General features: G+C 50.4%; 1 protein-coding gene across 1 annotated transcript; it reads left to right on the top strand.

The window, feature by feature from the left end:
- The first annotated feature begins 759 nt into the window (after positions 1–759).
- CACFD1 (calcium channel flower domain containing 1) lies at positions 760–14,960 on the top strand. Its single transcript, XM_090021181.1, has 5 exons — positions 760–1,122; positions 6,785–6,857; positions 7,423–7,548; positions 8,128–8,235; positions 9,558–14,960. Exons 1-5 carry the CDS (start codon positions 993–995, stop codon positions 9,649–9,651), a joined length of 531 nt encoding a protein of 176 aa, XP_089877307.1. The 5' UTR covers positions 760–992; the 3' UTR covers positions 9,652–14,960.
- Positions 14,961–16,396: the final 1,436 nt, after the last annotated feature.

The following is a 16,396-nucleotide window of genomic DNA, read 5'->3' as shown; positions in this document are numbered from 1 at the left end:
TTTACAGAACTGTCCTATTGGGTTAAATCCTGAAGGAGGGACCCTGTTTCCAAATGTCTGACCTTAGACAGATCTGGGAGTCTATGAACTTTTTATTGCCCTTGGAAAGAGCTGGCGTGAAGGGGGTGGTACTGTACCAAAGAGCAACCCACACCTGCTGACCACACCTCGGGCCTCCTCCATCTCTGTGCAGGCACTTGCTTGGTCTGACAGGCCTGCTGCCCAGCCCCTTGCCTCTCCTGCACAGTTGCCCAGACAGGACAGCCTAGTGGTGAAAGCATGGGACCATGCAGGCAGACACCTGGGTTCTGCTGGTTTTGCCACAGACCTACTGGTTGGTCCTGGGCAAGTCACTCAGCCTCTGTTGTCAAGCAGAAGTGCAGCAGTGACCACAGCAGTCACAGCACAGCTGAGAAGCCTTCCCAGAGGCTTGCGCGTGGGTTTTCAGCCAGACTCATATGTACGGCAGTGCTGCCGGTTGGCACCAGGGAGCTCTTGTGTGGCCATGCAGGGGCTCACGGCTGCTCCCTCTGCAGCTCACCTGTGGGCAGGCATCCACCTAGGTGCGCTCGGATCAGGCTTCCCCGCATGCCTGCCTGCAAACGTGCCTGCCTTCCCGTGCATGCGTGCAGACCTGCAAGGAGCCCCTCCTCTGGGAGCTGCAGCTCATGAATATGTAGAGCCAAGGCCCAGCCTGCTTGGCTGCTTAACGAGGGGGCTGACATCAGAGCCCTCCCACAAGGGGGGGGGGGCCCACAATGCAGCGCGCAGGGCGACGTGGATCAGAGACTCTCTATTGTCAGCAGGAACAGAACAGCTGTTGAGGGGCAGGCGGGGGCCAGGCCGGCTCCATGGGGCGGTGGTGAGGGGCCCAGCAGCTGCAGCCCCCCCGAGGGGCTGTCACCAAGAGGGCAGGAGGGAGGGAGCATCCTCCACTGCTCTGCCTCAGGTGGGAAGGGGGTGGCTCCTGGCCCTTGAGGAAGCCGGCTACCATGATCTCCCAGGAGGACCAGTTCCAGCCGGCCGCCCCAGCCCTGGCCGCAGCTGACTCCAGCGACGATGATGGCATGACCTGGTGGTATAGGTGGCTGTGCCGCATCGCCGGGGTCGTCGGGGGCATCTGTGAGTATCCCGTAGCCCTCGCTTCCCAGGGTGCTGCTGGAGCAGGCGGTCCCCAATCCGTCCTGCTTCCTTTGCTTGCCTGGACTGGCGTGCATTAGGGCAGCCTGCTTTGCATGGTCAGGTGTGCGCACGAGGGTGGGAGCCATGTACACACGAGTGCCCGGTGCGGGGGCAAAACAATAGTTTGCAGCAGCAGTTTTGTGTCTCAGACAATCGAGGATCTAGAAGCAGGCAGCGACGGGGGTGTGGGCTGTGCTTTGGGATCGTTCAGCCTGCCTGCCCAGCACTTTCCCTGCAGGCAAGAACAGCACTGTGCTACTTACACATCTCTGTGGTTGTGTCAACCCCGCCAAGGTCCCAGGCCCCGATCCTGCATGGGGGGGTGGGCAGTGATATGAAAGGGGGTGCCCAGGGTGGTGCAGGCAGGTGGCTGGATTAGGCCCATGGGGGTTGCCCTGTCAGTGTTTCCAGTCTGGTGCCTGGGCTCTTTCTTTACCCCTGCCAGGTTGTTGATTTCCAGATGTTTTTTGTGTTGCTGCTGCTGCTCGTAGCAAGGGAAGTGTATTTCGGTGAGGTCGAGCAGGGAGGATTTTCTCTCGGAAGGGCTGGTTTCTTCTCTTCCTACTGAAAAGGACAAAACGAATAGGTCTCCAAGCTGTAAGGGGCCATCGTTTCCAGTCCGAGCTCTTGCTGGAAACTGTCTGTGATTCTTGCACAGAGCCCAGTCATTTCTGGGAAAGCGAGTGTGTTTCTCATCGAAGCGGTGTTCACTTTGCTGTAACATTTCATCTCATCCCTTTCTCTGCCCTTGCCCCCTGGTCTAGGGCTGCTTGGGCAAAGCTGCTGCCTGTTTGCAGCTGCCCTTGTGTGTGGTGCTACCGGGAGGCAGGTTTTTTGCAGTCTCTTTTGTTTGCATTGATCCAATGCCTAATGTAGACCCGAGAAAGTTCCTGGTGGAGGCTGGGGCTTCTGATTGGGCTGCACGGGGCACTACACCAGTTGGCACTGAATTACTAGCACTGTGAAAGGTTTTACTGGAATTGTTCCTATCAGGGGAAATTGGCCCAGTGCACAGGGCTTAGTGGAAAGCCCTTGCTGCTTCCCCTGGTGCTCGTGTGTCCCCAGGGAGCTGGCTGGAGAATCTCTCTTGGGCTGGAGTGGTAGGAAGCTGGACTCTTCCCCCAGCTCATGGTCAAAAGCCCCAGAAAGGCCATGAAGAGTGCAGAGCCAACAGGCTGTGGTTCCCATATGGTGACACTGTTGCAGTCCCCAAGCAGTTCAGACTAGTGACCCAACCTCCAGGTCAGGAGATGGGTTTAAAAATCACAAGTTGGGTTTGTTCCCTTTACCTCTGACAGGGACAGAAATTACACATAAACCAGTATATGTGATTGGAGACTGGTTCAAATCTGTAGCACAACAGAAGTTCAGCGTGTTTAAACTGCTTTCAAAATGGCTGAAACTGGTTTAAATTTAGATGGATGTAGTATCAGATTTACCTGATTTAGGTTAAATTGGTTTATTGGACTTCTGTCCCAGATCCCTTCTACATTCAAGTTGACTCTCAGTTCCCCAGCATCCCAAGATGCTTTGCACCTCCCCTGAAAACCCCGTCCTTGCAGGGTGGGCAGGCTCACTTTGGCTCAAGGTATTTGCTCCAGGTTAGCAGGGTGGCGTGCCCTAGCCCCCCTGGCTTCTGGCCAGGGCCACTGCAGGCAGGTAGCTGCATTTCCATAAGCAAAAGTGAATGTCTGTTTACTTGCTTATTGGTTCAATCTACGCAGCTTAGACTAACCTGCGAAGATTGAATCGATTCAGCCTTGTGCTTTTTGACTGTTTGTACTTAGCCCTGGTGCCCGAGGCCTTGAGGCCCACTTGGCTCATACTGCCAAGGTTTTCTGTGCAACCAGGCAGGCAGGGATATTGTTCTGAACCTCTGAGAATTGCTTCTTCTTGTGCTTTTGCTCAGCAAGCAACAAATCCACCAAGCAACTCAAAGGCAATTTTGATAGCAGGATTCAAGAACTGGCCTATAACAGGAAGAGTGGTTCCCTGAGCCCTCCGTTACCACTGACCTCTTTTCAGGGTCTTCCTCCCTGAGTGTTACATCAACAGTTGCTGGAGAAGACTGGACTATATCTCCAGTTTTTATGAGTTGCCAAGTGTTGAGTCCACTCCCTAGGATGTTCACTGGTTGTATCTGGGTTGCTAAAAGGATCATTGTATCCTGATGGGGCCACAGTCATTCTTGGCATAATCTGCTGTAACTTTAGTGGAGTCATGATTGCTGATGCCAGGGCAGAGGTTGGCCTATATGCTGTAGCCAAAAATACACTATAGACAGAATCGCCTGTGCTTGGAGAGGGACTTGGGTGACCTTGTTTTTATTCCCAGCTCTGCCACTGAGTGACTGTGGGACTCAGGCAGGTCACTTTGTAACACAGATGTGATTTTGTTGAGAAACCTTTGTACCGTACTTTGAAACCTTGGGCAGAGAGTACTATAGAATATGCATGAGAGCAGGCCTGCCACGTGGGCTGTGAAGTGCAGTGCGCCTTTCTGCCAGGAGTCCCATTTCAGCTGCACATTTATTGCTGAATTTCCTTAGTGACTCAGCCCAGGACAGAAATTAAATAAATAACCAACCAGGAGAATGGTCCGATTCCCCTATTACAGACATGCCCTTACTTTAAAAGCCTCTTTGTGGCCTGGCACTGTGAAAGGCATCTCAGCTGATGGCTGTGGTTCCATTTGGACTTCTCTGGCAGGCGTCAGTAAACCTCCAGTAAGGCAATGACACATTGGGGTGCTTTGGAGGGCTCCCGTGCAGCAGAAGTGAGGACAGCGAAGGTCACTGAACCACTGTCTCAGTGGCTGTTGGCAAACGCCGTGGTGCCCGGAGTTTCGATGATTGCATATCACTGACTCAGTTGCCAGCAAATGCAAAACGCCCATCGTGCTGATTTCAGGAACAAGAGAACTGTTTGGTCAGTGCTACTGGTTGATTGACCCTTGGCCTCGATGGAAGGGATACAGGAGAATTCTGCACGCAGACTTTGTCTTAGGAGAGTCATGGGGTTTTTTTTAGGTTCCCAGAAAAAAGAGCCCCTGATTCTTAATGTCTTTGGAAAGATGCAGGGAAGGAAGCAATACTCGTGGCATTCAGCCCGGATTTACGATGAGAAAAAGACATTCTGCTTCTCCTATGGCTCGGACTGGAATCGGGTTCCTTCTAAACATCCTTGCCTAAAATGTTCCTTGGTGTTACAGTCAGCTGTTAAGCCACTGCCGTGTTTCTTCCCAAGAGGTAGCTGCGTTTCAGTGAGGGGTGACATGCTCCCTGTTGCTAGCTAGTCTGGAAGTTTGATGTGCTTGGAGATGGCTTACGTGGGTCCTAGTGAAGGCCATGGACTTGTCTTTAAGGGCAAAACTTTGATTCAGATGTTTGTCCCCCTCCTCTGCTCATGCGTTTATCCAGTAAGATCAGGGAGGAAGGTTACCAGCTGTCTGCCGTGTCCTTCCCTGCAGAGTGGCAGCTGGCCCCATGAACCTGGCCTGTGCTTCTCCTTGCAGTGGGAGCTAAGTCATGGGCCTGCTGGCTGAGCGTGGCCAAAGTACTTGGAGCTCTGTGCCTCAGTTCCCCCCCGACTCTCTTTTTAAACAGAAGCAAATCACCCTGCCCTCTTTTTAGGAAGTGCTTGGAGACTGAAGGGTGAGGAGCACTATGAAAGGGTTGTCCCTGTGTCTCCTTTGCCTTCCCTTCTATCTTGGCTTCACATCTTATGATTGCCATCTTTGGACTGAATACCCCTATACCCCACTCTTGCCCCCAAACTGGAGGAGTGGGCCTCCCTGCTGCTGACTTGCTGTGTGCACTCAGGCAAGGTACTTCATCGCTGTCTGTACAAAGGATCCTTAACCTGCTTTGCCCCCCCCACTACAGAAAGGATGTGGGCAAATTGGTGAGAGTCCAGCAGAGAGCAACTAAAATGTTTCAGGGGCTGGGGGACATGCCTTTTAAGGAGGGGCTGGGGAAACTGGGCTGATTTAGTCTGGAGAAGAGAAGACGGAGGGAGGATTTAATAGCAGGCTTCAACTACCTGAAGGGTCTTTCCAAAGAGGATGGAGCTGGACTGTTCTCAGTGGGGGCAGATGACAGAACAAGGAGCAATGGGCTCAAGTTGCAGCAAGGGAAGCTGAGGTTAGATATTAGGAAAAATGTTCTCACTAGCAGGGTAGTAAAACACTGGAACAGGTTACCCCAGAGATGGTGGATTCTCCATCCTTGGAGGTATTCAAGACCTGGCTAGGCCAAGCCCTGGCTGGGACGATCTAGTTGGGGCTGGCCCTGCTTTGATCAGGGGGCTGGACTAGACGTGACCTCTTGAGCTCCGTTCCACTCTTATAGTCTATGATCCTATGAATATCTGAGGTTTCACTAGTGATGGCCCTCAAATTTGTCCCCCTTCTCCATCTCAGGAGCCACTTGAGGAATGACAAACATAGACTCTATTGAAATACCTCAATCTGAGATGGTTTTGTGTACTGACATACATGACCCAGTCACCTGCATAATGTAGGCACTGGAGGCATACCAGCACTCCCCCTGCCCAAGCCACCTTTGCAGTCCATGCTGTTTAGTTGCAGGTTTTGTCAGGCTATTACGTATTATCGAGCCAGTCCTGCTGCAGTATCCCACTGTCCCTCCCCCACCCAGGGCTCAGATTCCTCCTGTGAATAACTGGAGGCTCTTGCGGTCAACGGAGGAGGATGTTGGTATCAGATGCAGGGAACTTTTGCAAGTTTAATGAGCTGCAAGGTAAGTGTGTGCTCTAGTGCTGGCTTCAGAGCTGCTGGCATTACACATTCAAGGCCTCCAGGGTTATTTTGGGTCTCACTTTGTCAAATATATTCTTCCATGCCTGTGAGACGGGTGGAGCTGAGGGCTGAAGATGACCCAGTGGTGGCCTGGAGGATCCTTGTGACATAAGAGGGGTCGTGCCATTGCGCAGAGCCGAGCACACAGTTTGCTGGCACATCCTTGTGGCTGCCTGTGGTTTGCCACAGACTGGGGCTATTTTTCACTCCACTGTTTTCTTGTAATAAAAGATCTTGTGCTGCTCGCAGGTAACTCTTTATACAGGGGCAAAGTACAGGGGATTTAGAGATTCCTCTGCAAACAAAACCAGAGTTTACTTTCAAGTGATTTCATTTCAAAGCAAACAATCTGGTCTTCTGTGTAAAGGAGAAGATCGGTGGAGTCCTGGGCTTGAAGGCCTCAAGTCTTGAGTAAAGGGAACTGCTATGGTCTGAGAAGATGCCCTGCCTCCTATTCTGGCCACAAAACCCTTCTGCCCCTCACCCTTTAGTGTAGATGTGCATGAGCTGCTTTTCATTGTGTTGCAATAGTGTCTGGAGGAGCTAGGGGGGATGCCAGGAGTGGTGAGGGTTGGGAGGGAAACACGGCAAGTTGGCCATATGAATCCACAAGCTTCCTCAAACCCAGGTGCCGCCACTCGCCCAAGGTGACCGGCAGGTCTGTGTCAGGGCCTGTTCTCCTGCCTGCCTGCCTTGTGGCGGATGTGCTAAACCACACTGTCGCCTCTGTGTCCTCAGTGCTTCAGTTTTCATATTAATTGGAATCGATTTCTTTGCTTTCAAGCCTGTGCGCTTGCCGGCCTCTGGAACTGCGTGACCATCAACCCCCTGAACATCGCCGCCGGGGTGTGGATGATGTAAGTAGACTCCTCCTTCCTTCCCCGCTGCAGGACTGTTGGTTTTTAGCACCATTTAGCATCTACCCACAATAGCTTTATGCTTCGAGGGCAGATAGCTCAGTGCTTGCATTTCCAACCCGATATGGCCAACCTCTGCCCTGTGCGCAACTTACCGTGACATTTATGCCCAAGCTGGCTGTTGGCTCTGAGCTTGATTCTCAGTCCTGCCAGCCTTGTACCGCATGTACCTGGTCGGGGAGATGGCAACAAAGGTGGGTCTAACTTACCCCACCTGGAGTCTCCTGGCTGGGGTGGCTGGAGTGCAGGGTGCTTGCTCTCTGCACTTGGGGATTCGTTGCATAAAAGGGGTGATTTAAGTAGCTAGCTAAGCTAGTCCTTGGCTATGAGTGCTGAGATATAATCAAGCTCCGTATTAAAAATGTTGTTTCACTGTGCGGGGCCTGAGCTGCCACTGTTGTTGGCTATGTGTGCCTGGGGATTGTGACTACATTCCTCCTACGGGCACATTTCTCCTCTCTGGCACTTGGTGACAGGGTTAACTCTCTTCTGTTTTGCTTTGAAGGTTAAACGCATTTGTCCTGTTCCTGTGTGAAGCTCCTTTCTGCTGCCAGTTTGTGGAGTTTGCAAACGCAGTGTCTGCACGGGCAGATCGGCTGCGGCCCTGGCAGAAAGCTGCCTTCTACTGTGGGTGAGGATGGGCGCGTGCATCTTACGGGCTGGGCAGCAGTGCCTGGTTTCATGGGGATGGGGGCCTGATGCTGCTCTTGCTCAGACTTAACTCATGGTGTTAATGTTATTGGGCTCAAAGACCCTACTTGGGCAGGGCCAACATGTACCAACATGATACCTGCCCCAGAAAGGTCACAACTAGGCCAATGGGTTCTCTCTGAGTGAAGCTGAGGTGTGCTAAGGACTGGGTTGATCCTTCGAGAAAAGTACAGGGCAATGAGGTACTGCCCCAGCCCTGGGAAGTCCTTGTGCATCAGGGAGATGCTGCATCTTCCCTGGTTTTCCCATGGACCCAGCGAGGAGCAATGTTGCCAGTTGGTGCAGAGCCAGCGGCGTGTGGCACTGGGATCATGGTCCTGCCTGTTCTTGTGAGCGGGGGCAGTGCCGGGCCAAAGCAGATTCCAGTGGTTAGTCCAGGCCATCACTGAGCGCGTTTCATTTGGGATGAAGACCCACAGCCACTCTCTAGGTGCAGAGGGGATGCCGCAGAGGTGGGAGGGAGTTGTTTTGGGGTCTGACCTTGCCTTTCTGTCCTCAGGATGGCTGTGTTCCCAGTTATACTCAGCCTCACATTGACCACGTTGCTGGGAAATGCGATTGCCTTTGCGACGGGGGTGCTGTACGGCCTGTCAGCACTTGGCAAAAAGTAAGACTGAGCACTCTTTTCTTCTTACAGGGGAGCTGGGGGATGAGGAGGCCAGGAATCAGCGTGCTGGGCCTGTGTGATATGTGATGATGACGACTGCCTCCGGCAAGCGCCTAGGGTTTGGGAGAGCCCTGGACTGAGAGGCATTTTAGGGCACAGTGTGGTTCAAATAAAGAACAACCTAAAAAATAAAGGCTAACATGTTTATTAGCACTATCTAGGAGCCTTTGTCAGGGCATCCTAAGATCACACTGCCAAGCCTGCTGCCTACTGATGGGAGGTTTTCCCAGTATGTGTCAGGAAGCTCCTACATGGACACTTGTCACGTTTCAGATTGGGGGTGTTAGGTTAAAAATCGTGTGTGTGTGTATTCTCACATGTACAGAATATACCCTATGTGTGTATTTAAAAAACCCCTGTGCTTGTATTATCTACTAGCAAATCCTTGTATCCTTGCACAGCATTTTGCAGCACTCTCATGGCTGGTTTCTTACCTTTGTTCTGTGGCTTCCCTTGGCCAAAGCAAATCCCAGTCACCACCACTTGACTGTTTCAAACCAGATTTGTTCTCCGAACCTTGTGCAGCAACCGAGTACTGGGGCAGTAGGTGCTGCTCGGGAATGTCCATATCCCAGCAGGAAGAGACATTCCTACTGGAATAAAATGGAAATCCTTTCTTAATTGGAGTCTTTCTAGTGATCCCAGGATTTGTTAAGTCTTTGGGAGGGTTTTTTTTTGTTGATCATAAGACTGGATTTGGCTCTGACTTGCTATGGCAGAGATGACAACAAGTTGTAGCTCTGAATCTGTTTAGATCAGGCAAAATTCCCAGTGATGTTATTGGGAATAGGCTCAGGTTCTGGAAGAGCCAGGAAGCAGCACTTGCTTTTACTCCCAGTTCCCACTCTTGTTACATTGCTGTGGGGGAGGAAGGATGGTTCAGTGCTAAAGGTGCTGCTTTGGAACCAGGGAGACTGAAGTTCAACTACTTATTCTGCCACTGACATCCGGGGTGACCTTGAGCAAGTCACTTAGTCCTCTCCCATGGGACCTGTGCAGATTGCTTCTCCATCAGATTGCTTGTACTCTGCAGTTCCTCAGACATCCTTGACGCCAACTTTGCATTGGTCTGATGGACGTGGAAGGAAGGACTTGTGCCTTGTTGACCAAGGAGATTTCCCAGTGTGATAGTAGCTTACTCTTTGTATTCCAGTAGCACAGACACCTCAGTCTAGACCAGGGATTCCCTGTGCTAGATGCAGTGCATGTGCAATCTTTGCTGGGCAGCATTCACATCGTAATGCCATTCCTTTTCTCTGCAGGGGAGATGCCATTTCCTATGCCAGGATTCAGCAACAGCAGAAGCAGATGGATGAGGAGAAGCTAACAGGAACTGTAGAGCCGCATGCACTGTGAAATTCCCCTTTGGACACACGGGTTTGGGTAACCTCTTGAAAAGACGTAGAAATCTGCTGGGACGTTAAATTGACCTCTCTCCTTTCTATTCCTCTGTGACCTTTTCCAACACTGTGGCAACTGGAGATCTCAGGGGCCATAGGGGCATTCCCTCCCTTCCCAAACAGCCTTGAGAACATCCCAAGTAGAAGGACGCAAGGCTGTGAGTATTGCACATTGCAACTGGAAGATTCTCTATCACGTTGTTAGCTGCTCTGCCCAGTTAGAGGTTATACCCAGAACCAAATAGCTCAACACCCCTTTTTGCACAGAGGGGTGACTAACTCTCAGTTCGAGTTCTGCTTGAGAAGCCAGTGGTATGTATCCTTTCTCAGCAAGGTTAGCCCTGGCCACCATGATGTACCATGGAGTGTCTGCTGGATAGCACGTTGCAGGCCATGATTTTACTTTGGGAATTGGTTGAAGAGTGATGGTGTCAATTCCAGGGGCTTACTAGACCCACATTGTGGCTGCCTTGATTTGGAAGGGGAGTTAGAAACACTGGACAGGTACTTCGCCTCCTAAGTCAGTTGCTTTCCCCTTTCTCTGTGGGAACTATGGAACCAGTTCCAAGTCCCACTGAAGTCAGTGGGAGGTGGGCCTCTGACCCAGACTGAGTTCTGGTCAGGTGTTTTGTGCATTGCAGGCCTTCAGCGATGCTCTCTGGTACAGGCTGTAATATATTAAGTTAGTGTTTAATAATATGATGCTGATGCCTGAATGAATTTTAATTGATAACACTAGTTGATCCTTAGAGTAGGGGGGGTTTGTGGGGGTGGGGTTATATTAGGGCCTGTTAGGACAGGAATTCATGCCGTGTAGCAAGAGATTCTTACAGCAAATAACAAAGGAATTCAAGGCAATAACAAACTCTCCATAGACTGGATCCAGAGCCTGAAGAAGCTAATGCAGCAGAATATCATTCATTACTAATGGGTTTTGGATCTGGTCCCAGTCCTTGTAAAGCACAACTTCCACATCCTTTGAAATATAACCACAGGTGATGGCTGCTTTTTGAAGTGGACTTGAAATACATCACTTGCTGAGCTTGTTTTATAAAGGGTTTTTTAAAACCTATTACCACTCATCCTTCTATGGGGGAGGAATGTGTAGGCCCCAGCAGAGATGGAGGGGCACACAATCTGAGCAAAGCAGGGTTTTTCTAGCCCCACCAGTCATGTGTGATATACAGGAGCAGGGAGGAAGGGCAGTCCCCTGGCTCATGTGCCCTGATTCTGACTTGGGGTCTTGCATTTTCCTGGTGCTCTGCATCCCCCTCCCTGCCCATGTGGTCTGGACCTCTGAATGTGGGGCCTGCTCTTTTCTTCTGCCTGGCACCAGCATTAGCACTTGGGCCAGACAAGCAGGTCTCTAACCTCCATGGTTATTTTTCTCCTTTGCAAACAAGGGGATAGATCAGGTCTGGGAAGCTTTCTATGCGGCATCCTTTTTGTGAGGCTTGTTTACAGTTCTGCAAGATGAACCAGTTTGTTTTACATGGTGGAATTTATATTGTCTTCCTGGGACCCTCTTACACATGTGCACACATGCATGCACATACTCGCACACCCCTGTATCCTGACCACCTCCAGTTTTAGAGACAGTAGAATGGCCAGCTGTTGCATTCTTCCATTCCCCTAGAGCCAGGTGCATTATACCCAGCAGCACAGAAGCTGACAGGCTACCCCAGCTCCTGTTATTTTCCAGCCGACTCTTTTATAGCCCATGCTGTGGCCCCATTAAAGAAACAGCGAACATGAATGGGTCTTCTAACAGTTCCAACTAGATGTAGCTCTCTGCTTGCAGCTGTTGTGTCTAATATTGTGCTCAGTGATCTCTGGATTCTGTTTTAAACTTGAAAGTAAAGGGCTCTCCTTGTCTGAGAGCCACTGGATACAAAGCAAATCACAAGATGACACTAGCTCTGGTGCCCAAGTTTTAATCCCTGCCACCCTAGAATAATCCTGAGTTTACTGAAGTTACTCTGGAGTTACAGCAGTTTAGCCGAGGGCAAAATGAGCCCCGTCGCTCCCAGAAGGGTAAGGCAACTTCACATCCTAGTGGGGCTTTCAACTTGCAACCCTACAGCACACTTCAGGGGTCTTGCACAACTTACCAGTGTGACTGAGCAATTCAGCCACTCAGCACTTCTGTCTCAAACTGTTTTACCGGGCTGCTGCATGCTGCTAAGACAGCTGCAACAGATGACCCCAGAGGCAGCTGCATTTTAGTCTGGGTAAAAAATGCCATTTGGTTATTACCCTGCATTTTACCTGCTTTCTTGGGAACACGGGCTGTGACGGCAAAACCCTTAGTGGTAGAAGGAGGGTTGACTGGCACTTCCTGGATTAACAAAATCAGAGATGTATAGCATAAGCTTTTGTAAGCAGCAGCTTGCTTCATCAGATGTATTTATTAACTATTTAGTTAGTCTGTAAGATGCATATCTACCCTGCCTTCTATCTGACTTCAGACTAATACAGACAAACTACCTCTCAAACTCTTACTGATTTCAGGGCAGAGTGAAGCAGCCTTGTCCTGGATTTCAGGCCTGCTGATGCTTTATTCCAGGTTACACAAACTGTGCCCTCGGTGTTTTCTCCTTTTTGAATGATCCAAATTGGTCCCAAAGTCCAGCTCCCTGTCTTCTCAACACTGATCACTGTGCTGTCCCCATGTCCCTGGTTTCCTTAACTTCAGGTTTACATTGGATTTATTTAGTCTTATACTTTGTCTGGATTTGGAATAATGTATTTTTAGTTACTGAAACACTTCTCAGGGGACTCATTCTCCCAAGATGGAGAGAAAAATGCCCTTGAACTGTGGATAGGACTACAGTGCCAGGGAATGGTTCATCTCATTTTGGGTGTCTCTGGGCCCAGTGGGAAGGTTTTTGCTACTGTAGTGAAGAAGATTCCCCGAAATATTCTTTCAGTCATTGAGTTGGAGGTGCTGTGGGTCAGAGAAGGATGAATACACTAGTAGAGAGTTTGACACAATGCAGACATCGATGTCTTTTCTCTCAAGATGGCGTTTTAGATGGTTACACTGCATCCCTGGTGTGGTTGAAACCATGTTAGCTTTGTTCAGATGCGACGGTGGATCCCAGCATCATAGAAGGTGGTGGCATAATTCCTATTGACTTCCGCGGCAGTCGGACTGGGCCCTTTGCTAGTGGTGGAAGGATGTAGCCCTTAAGAGGAAAAGCGGAGTACTATTATTGTTGTTTTCCTGGGAAGCTTCATTGTGTGCATTATACAGCAAGAGGTGACTGGGCTAATTATTCAGTTGGTGTAAATGGTGTTGCTTTATTAAAGACGGAGGAGGAGGGATGGGTTATCCCAGCTGGGGAGATAGTCCATGATACACACCACAAACACATACACACACACACACCACACACTCCCTGCAGCTGCTCCCTTAAGTAACTATTCTGTTGTAAATTCCTTTTCCCGGGGGTCTGTGCACCACGCTGACTCAAACACCTGCTTACTTGAAGCCTGGTCTATGGACTGTCAATCCAGATGCGACTCGTCTTAACAAACGGTCAGCCCGTTCTGAGCCCCTGGCTCTGTGTAGATCCTTGTCACTTCACTCTGCAGCTTGTTGCATGGGGTGCATTGGCTTTTCACAGGGTTTGTGTTCATAGGTAGCACAGCACCCTTGTCGGTGGGACTGTGCAGGGCCTTATAATACAAAATCACTCTGTTTAAAGGATGCCTCAGGATGAGACTAACGGTGGAGTCTCTTACGTGACAACAGCTCTCCTCTGTGAGCTGCAGTGTCCCTGCGCATTGTAAAAGGAGCATGTAATGTCCCATGGACTCAATGGGATGGGTGCACTCTTGATTTCTTTGGGGTTTTGTGTCAGAATAGTAGTGAGTAGGAAGAGGTGGTAGTAAGCGCATAGTTGCCGGCATGTCTTTGGTGATTCTGTAGGTCTGTGGGTAGTGTGGCGGAGTCCGATCTACACCCATGGAAGTAACTGCATGCAATATTAAGGTCCTCTCTTGCTTTGCTGCACCCAGATTCCTGTCGGCCTGTGAGAAGGGATGGCCCCGTTTCAATAATATTGGAGCACCTTTTGGTCCTTGTGTATTCTTACTGCAAATAGTGTCCTGCACTGCTGTCTGAGCCTGCTTCCATGAGCATCAATGGCAAAGTCCCCCTTGATGCCAACAGGGAGAAAGATTGAGCTGTCTCAGCCTCTGAGGTCAGGCCTCAATTCTCCTATGTACTTCAGTACCTGCTAACATCAGCAGCCAGCAGACTCAGATAGGCCCATGCTTGGCTCAGTTGGAGCTTTAACACGGCTTCTTTAAAAACAAAATTGAATTTTCAAGAGTGTCTAAATGCAGGGTTTCCTTGAGATGGGTCTGACTGGAGAGAGCCCGGACCCTATTTCCAGAGAAGCTGTGAACATGCACATTGGCCATGAAATCAATGGAGTTTATATCTCAAACGGGCACCTAAGATCAACGGACTTTCAGAAATGCTGAAACCTCTCCATGCTGCAGGTGAAACCGTGCTATCTGCTACCATGTTGGCAGACTAAGAACCACATTCACATCTGCCTTCCTTCACTACTGAATTAGCTGTGCATTGTAAACAGCTTTTAAGAGCTGCCCCATCTACTGTGGCTGGAGGGAGATAGGCCGATCTCAGCATGAACAAGAGATTACTTCTGTGGGCGTAGATGAGACCATTGAAATAGGATCACTGCAGTAGTTAGTAGCGCCATTAGCAGGGTTTAGCAATGATTAATTTTGCTTGTGGGCACTATCAGCGTGCCTGGAGCTGTACAGGCATAGATGAAGTTACAGTCCCTGCTCAAGGGAGTTCCCAGGTTGACCCACTCCCCACGGTTGTTGGATAAGTCAAGGGGACGTATGCTTTAGTGCCTCTCTACAGAAATGGGATTGCTGAATTCTGGGCATGGGGGTCACTGCTGGAAAGTCTCTCCAAGTGAGGCCCTAGAAGGGGAGAGTCATTAGAGAGATGGAAACAAATAGACTGCCAAGAGCGCAGCACAAACAGTCGAGCAACTCCTCCCCTCCTTGTCCTCTTCTGTGGGAGATGACAGCCCCACACTCATAACTTTCACCTGGGATCCTGCTGCTCTCGGTGTTAAGGGAAGAATCAAAGCTTTGTTTATACTGTGCACCCAGGCCTCGCTGCTGTGGGAGGCGGCGAGTGCTGGTTTTTTGTAAGACTGCTTCAATTGACTCTTTGTGTATGCAGTGAATAAAAGACCATTCTACCTCTGCAAAGAGCCGCTGTGGTTTCTGGGACTCCTTGCTTCCTCGCAAAGGAAAATGGACTCTGTGGGAACGGGGAAAACACCCCAGGCAGAAAATACTTTTCCTTGCTGCTTCTGCTGACACCTTCTAGTCCAGCTCAATATCCTCATCTGCTTCTGTAACTCTTTAGCCTCATCCCAAGGGTCCTGGTCTTTACTTTGTCCTCCTGGCATCAGCACCAGTGGCATTTGAGTAATGATTTGGTCCCTACCTACTAGGGATGGGAAAGGCTACAGCCAGGACTACCAAAGCTGCTGGGTCTCCCGACCTCTCTTCCTCAGATCCCTGCAGCATTAGACCATATGTGGATGCAATTCCCCCTTGATTTAGGCTCCCGCTACCAAGTTGGTATCTGGAGCTAGCATTGGGGGGTGTTTAGACTACAGGTTGAGGTTTGCCTCATCTCTGCCTCCTGTTCCTTTGCCTCACCCCCCCCTTCAAGATAGCACATGATGCGATTTCTGCTGCTCCCCTTGAAGGACTGGGCTCCAGACTAGGTCAGGAGATCTGAGCATTAGGAGCCATTTCCGGAGATCCAGCCCCAATCCACCAGGCTTCAAGCTCACTCTGCTCCTCCGAGTTGCAACAAAATGAGGTACATAGACAGTGGGAAGGATCTCGTATCATAGCTTTCCTTCAGGGGCTGGATGAGTGCTTGGACTCCTCTGTCCAAACCCTGGGCTTTGGTACTGTGTTAAGAGCTCCAGCCTGGCTGAGCTGGGACATGCTCTAGCAAAGTCAGCCCTGCGTTCAAACCTCTTACAGGGTAGGCGCTGTGGCAAGACCTGGATCTGGCGTGGACCTAATGGGATAGTGCTAAGGAGGGAGGGAGATCTTGCTACACATCATACAGCTGAAATCTCAAGGAAGGGGAGCCTGCTCTTTGAGTTGCTTCCCTCTGCCTCCTTCCCTTGCTGTGCATGGGAAGACTATCAGTTCTCAGCAGGCCTGTTGCGTTAGACCAGGCCCTGGGGAGAGAAAAGCCTGCTTCTTACGGTAAAGAAAGCACTGTCTGCACCCATCCCATCTTCTGATGGGTGTGGGGCTCTAGCACTGCATGTCTCCATCCCTTCTTTGGTCTGGCAAGAGGCTGCTTTCTGTGGGAACTGCACTTGGCCTCACTCATGCCCGTAGGGGTAATATGCATCTTCATATTAAAACAAGACAGATCTTTGTATTTAAAACCTTCTCTCCGCCTTGCTTGAAGTCACCATGCATGCAAGACATCTGGGAGCGGGCCCTTGGCTTGTGGCCTCCTGATCCCCACTGCCTCACCCCAGAGCACCACTTCAAGGGTTTTATATCTTTTTTCTTCCCATGGACAGCACCATCTCATTTCCCCCCCCCAGTCATTAGGGACCAAACCCCTTAATCTTTCTAACTACATGCTGGACGGTTGCCAGTTT

Source organism: Crocodylus siamensis, chromosome 11, assembly GCF_052110815.1.
Source record: "Crocodylus siamensis isolate JL-2025a chromosome 11, ASM5211081v1, whole genome shotgun sequence".
Taxonomy (NCBI): domain Eukaryota; kingdom Metazoa; phylum Chordata; order Crocodylia; family Crocodylidae; genus Crocodylus; species Crocodylus siamensis.
Note: the sequence above shows the minus strand (reverse complement) of the source record. Positions and strands in the feature narration are given on the sequence as shown.

Bases quoted from the DNA above. Each gene is read 5' to 3' on its own strand.
- CACFD1 (XM_090021181.1), top strand. From the start codon at position 993: ATGATCTCCCAGGAGGACCAGTTCCAGCCGGCCGCCCCAGCCCTGGCC. The intron at 1,123-6,784 runs GTGAGTATCCCG...TTTGCTTTCAAG, and splicing joins CGGGGTCGTCGGGGGCATCT to CCTGTGCGCTTGCCGGCCTC. The intron at 7,549-8,127 runs GTGAGGATGGGC...TTCTGTCCTCAG, and splicing joins AAAGCTGCCTTCTACTGTGG to GATGGCTGTGTTCCCAGTTA.